Consider the following 5,623-nt stretch of genomic DNA (forward strand, 5'->3'; position numbering starts at 1 on the left):
AAACAGAACAAGAACTATCATTATTATTAGAAAGACAATTACATTTTGCCACAGACTCTGTAACCATCCTGTTAGGGAGAATTCTAATCCATGTAAAATCTTGTTAAGCCATCCTGTTTCCACAGCCTCCCTTAAATTACAACTCGACTTTGCCACATTTTGTACAGTATCGCGTTGTTTCTCCAAATTCTTAGTCATGTTTGGGATACGTATACACAAACACCACGTTCATGTAGTAATAAGAGATCTAGAGCAAGGCAATTCTGAAGGATCGTTCTTGAAGTAGTTTGTAATTGTATGTTCAAATAATGCAGACCTATTTTTGTGGCATTTGCTGTTATAGACTTTACTATTCACATCATCCCTATGCATATAATCAAAACTTGAAGACTAGAAATCATAGCCTCGCTACCCCAATGTGTTTCCTCATGTGTCTCTTTTACAATCTCGGTCATTACCTGTGGTGTAACAATGACTCGTTTTGTAGGAGTTACTAACCAACCCTCTTCATTTATGGTTGCTTTTAACAGTGATGCAAATTGTTGATCTAACTCACCATAATTGGGTTTTAGAGTTGGGAACTTCATCTGTTTTACTGGTACCAATGCAAGGATGCTTTGTTCAGCCAGCTCTTTAGCAGTTTTATCAGCCAATCAATTACCCACGTTTACTGCAGTTTGCCCGAATTGATGTGCTTTGCAGTGCATTACTGCCACTTCCTTAGGTCTTTGAATATCCTGTAGAAGTTGGAGAATTTCTTCCTTGTATTTGATAGGTGATCCTTGAGCCGACAACAATCCTCTTTCTTTCCAGATAGCCCCACATGCATCGACTATTCCAAATGCGTACTTTGAATCAGTCCATATATTTACCTTTTTCCCTTCAGCTACCTTCAGGATTTGTCTCAGTGCCACTAATTCCGCCTTTTGGGCTGATGTATTAATGGGTAGGGCCCCAGCTTCTATCACCTGTGTAGTTGTGACCACTGCATATCCAGCCATCCACTTTCCACCACGTACAAAGCTGCTACCATCTGTAAACAGCTCCAAATCAGGGTTAGTTAATGGTTCATCTCTTAGATCCTGTCTACTTGAATATACATGCTTGATGGTCTGCAGACAATCATGGTGCAAGGGTTCAGAATCCCTCACTTCCGAATTCAAAAACATCGCTGGATTGATTGCTGTGGTGGTTTTAAGTTCCACATCATCCTGTTCCAACAGGATGACTTGACATTTAAGCATACGGCTTGGAAACAGCAATGTCCCCCCTTTTGTTCTAGACCAGAAATTACCGTATGCGGAACATACACAATTATTTTTGTCCTATTGTTGATTTTCTAGCTTCTTGAATTAAAAGAACAGTTGCAGCTACAGCACACAAGAATCCTGGCCATCCCTTACATTGTCCAATTGTTTGGAGAAATATCCCACGGCTCTCCTCCATGCTCCTAGTCTTTGAGTCAACATGCCCAGGGCAAGATGTTGTCATTCACGTACGAATAGCTCAAAATGTTTGGACAAATCAGGGAGTCCTAATGCAGGTGCTGATATCAAAGCCCTTTTTAAATTTTTAAAGGCTACTTGGCATTCAGGGGTCCATAGTAGGTGGTTCTCTTTTGACCCCTTCAAGGCTTCATAAAGGGGTTTTACCAATAGTCCATAGCTGAGAATCCAGAGTCTGCACCATCTGACCATACCCAAAAACACCCTGAGTTCTCATACAGTTCTTGGTTCTGGAGTTTGGCAAATCGCTTCCTTTCTGTCGGCTCCCAGTCTCCATTGTCCTTGTGAGATCTCAAAACCTAACTATATCACAGTCTTTTCCTATCTGTGCTTTATTCTTTGATACTCGATATTCTCCTTGTCCTAAGAAATTCAACAAGCTTATAGTCATCTGTAGACATTCTCCCCAAGTCTCTGCAGCCAACAGAATGTCATCTACATATTGCAGTATTGTTCCCTCAGGGCTTTCCTTTTTTCATAATTACAGCTCCTTTGCCAGCTGGTTTCCAAATATTGTAGGACTATTCTTAAACCCTTGAGGAAGCACCATCCAGGTAAGTTGTGTTTTTTGTCCAGTGGTAGGACTTTCCCATTCGAAGGCAAATATTGCCTGACTGTCTTTGTCTAGAGGTATGCAGAAGAAAGCATCCTTGAGATCGAGTACAGTAAACCACTTATGCTTTTCCCTCAAGGATGTCAGCAAGGTGTATGGGTTAGCTACTACTGGGTAAATATCTTGAACAATCTGGTTCACGGCTCTTAAGTCCTGAACTAATCTATATTCCTTACCATCCTGCTTTTTCACTGGTAATATTGGAGTGTTATATTCCGCTTCACACTTTATCAACAATCCATAATTAAAAAATTTCTTTATTAATTCTTCCAACCCCTTTCTAGCTTCCCACTTAATAGAATACTGTTTTTGTCTTACTGGTTTAGTTCCAGATTTTAGAACAACTTTTACCGGTTCTGCCAATTTAGACCGACCTGGGATTTCACTAGCCCATACCAAGGGTGTTACTGCATCTTCCACTTCTGCAGGAATGTCTTCCTTTGATCTTGGTGTGTTCTGTTACATAAAAATTCTCACTTCCACAGCTTTTGATTTGGGTATTAGTAGTTGTACCTCTCCATTCTTAAAGGTTATCTGCACATCTAATTTGTTCAATAAATCCCTTCCCATCAAGGGTATCAGGCATTCAGGCATATACAAAAATTGATGAGTCATTTGGTTCTTGTTTAATCTCATATAATTTAGACCAATTAATCGCTTTTGGCATAGCGTGCCTTATGCCAAACAGTATCCATCTCTGATACCTTGTTAAAAGCCCCCAGGGTCCCAGCTGATTGGGATCCCAGTCTGGGTCTGTGGCAGGAAAATTTTGATCTATTGTTCCCTGCAAATCCCCATTAGCACATGCCCCTTCTACCTGTTTCCGAGCAGTATTTAATACCATCTTCTTTCCAGTACCATCCAACAATGTATCTAATATTACCTGTAAATCATTCCAATAAGGATTTTCTCCAAACCTTTGGCGAGGAGCTACCATAAATTCCAAATCATCTTCTTGTCCACACTTTAAATACCTTGTCCCAATGCTACAGGCAGAGCAACGTCATTTGAAACTCTTATTCCTTCCCTGTTTTTCCAAAGTCAGTATCATAGAATCTTGCAGGATCATCCCACACTGTTTTTGCCACTCCAGATGATTTCTCAAAGTGAAAAAAAATCTACATAAGGAACCTCATCCCATTTACCCTCCCACCTGCAAAATAACATCAATTGTAATAACTATATCAATTGTAATAACTATATCAATTGTAATAACTATATCAATCAATTGTAATAACTGTTATACGTTAGCATTCCATTCTTTGGCCATTTTTCCTGATCTTCAAAAATATACATTGGCCACCAATTATTACAATACTCTATAAGCTGTTTTCGAGCAAGAGGGTCCCCCCCAACTTTTCCCTAATGTTTCAATATACGACCTAGGGGAGATCGTTTCAAAATTCCCCCTTCTGCCGAAGGCTTATTACCCATTATAAAATAGTCAAATACAAAAACCACAAAAGACAATGACTTAACACAACACAAAAATACAACTTAACAAAACACTGGGGACTCAAACCCCTTATACTTTTTTTTTTTTTTCAATGAGACTCTAACCCACATCTTCCTCCAGATGCTTTAAGTGATTGCCAAATCCAATTCCAGATTCCAAACCCAGGTGTCCTACAGACTGTCATCCGATAGGATCGATTCCTTCCTTCCCTTAGGTACCTTTGTAGCCCAACCCTGCAGGGCTTTTGCCACATCTTATGGGCAGGCAACCACCCTTTTAAAGAAAATTAAAGAAAGGAATGCCTTTACCTTCCCAGGGGTCTTGCTCAGAGCTCTTCGGTCCAGGGAGCGGAGGTTCTCCCCGAGAATCCCTCGGTGCCGGCTGGAGGTCCCGCAATCCTGCGAATCTGTCGAGATTCAGAAGCAGAGTCCCATCTGAGTCACCAAAACCGTCACCGAAATTGGGAATAAACCTCTTAACACCAATGTAGCGTTAAGAAGCAGGCATTCTCTTTCTTGCACCGCTGGATGCACGGGGGATCCTTCCGCTTAATGTGCATACCAGTTTACACAGATCTAGGTTCATTTATACAGTATAACTTTCCATATGCATAGGTTTTCATATTACTAGGCAGGACTATGTTAATTAGTAGCTTACATAATGATGATTTAGCATAACACATGCTCAGTTTTTCACGTGGGGGTACTCTGGTGGTTGCAGACCCCAAAAACATCCTTTTCAGGTCATGAATTCAGGGTCATTCTTCCTTTTAAGGATTAATTTTCTCCATTGTTAAATATCACATGCTGGAAGATTCTGTTTTACCAGGATATTCTTGGGTTTTATTTTTTCTTGGTTGACCCTTTGAACTTTATTCTTTACATGTTCCTCACTTATTTTCCAACATTTCCAATTAGAGGGAGGGGAAAAAATAAACTACCATTTGATTCCTCTCTTTCCCACAGGGGAAGCAAAGCACACTCAGTGAAGGTCATTTATTCACCTTCTCCTTTGATTTACCACACAATTAATCAAAATGTGAGGTCTGATTTTAGTTCTGGGTTCCTTATGGCCTTACTATTAAAATAGAACTAAAACATTAAATAGACTTACCATATTAAATTTTTACAGTTCTTGAATTCCATGAGGCAGGGCCATGTACTGTGCTTAATAAAGCACCAGGCAAACCTCTGACTTCATTACAAATTCACTGAAGTGAATTCAATTGAAGAACTGGAGAACGACAACAGGCAAATTTTCATTTAATTCAGAAAAAATACATATATTTCTGTTTTTCTGTTATAAAATACGTTCTTAATACATCTTCTTTTCTTTCCAAGTTTAAATACTTTTAATCTTCAATGCTTTGAACAGGAAGTTTTTATCAAGTGATCTTTTAAAGCTTTTTTCTTTCCAAAGGCAGGTTTTTTGGACTAGATTCCTATAAATTACATTCATATAAATCAAACTTGCAGCAAAAGGATGGTTGAATCTGTCACTGAAGTTATATATTTGCAATATGACTCTGGCAGTTAAATCTTTCCTTTGCAATCAGCAGTACACAGTAAAGGGAATCTGAAGAGGGAGGGAAGCAGCTGTATATACTTGCAGGAGACAGGTAAGGAATGTGTGAATCTGAACACCAGATCTCTCAGAGTACTTTGCGCTTCTTTTGGAGGAATAACAAAGGAATGACAAAATCTTTTGTAAGCAATGACAGGCAATAGACAATTCTTAGCCATTTGGGGTCACGGCAATTATAACCTTTCAATAACACTCTTCCTTCCACTTGTGGTATAAAACCTACCTCCCTAAACTAACTTTTTTCCTGTGTTTTTACCTTGCTTCTTTTACAAGCACAAAATATGTTACTACTGTGCTTCTTGCTGCTCTCATGATCTTCCATTTCCTTCATGATACAGTTTCGACTTCTACCTAATAAATCATTTTGGTACACATCTGAACTGTGCTATTAAATTATATATAGCAATGAAACCATAAGAGAAGCTTGTTCATTTATACATTAAGCCCCCCACGTGTTTGCAAGAT

General features: G+C 39.1%; 1 protein-coding gene across 1 annotated transcript; it reads right to left on the minus strand.

Annotated features, from left to right (window-relative positions):
- Positions 1-353: 353 nt before the first annotated feature.
- LOC140656900 (uncharacterized) lies at positions 354-1,244 on the minus strand. Its single transcript, XM_072873156.1, is given in 1 exon segment — positions 354-1,244. A coding segment is annotated over 1 exon segment (891 nt).
- Between the last annotated feature and the right edge of the window lie 4,379 nt (positions 1,245-5,623).

The sequence above is a fragment of the Ciconia boyciana genome, chromosome 9, assembly GCF_034638445.1.
Source record: "Ciconia boyciana chromosome 9, ASM3463844v1, whole genome shotgun sequence".
Lineage (NCBI taxonomy): Eukaryota > Metazoa > Chordata > Aves > Ciconiiformes > Ciconiidae > Ciconia > Ciconia boyciana.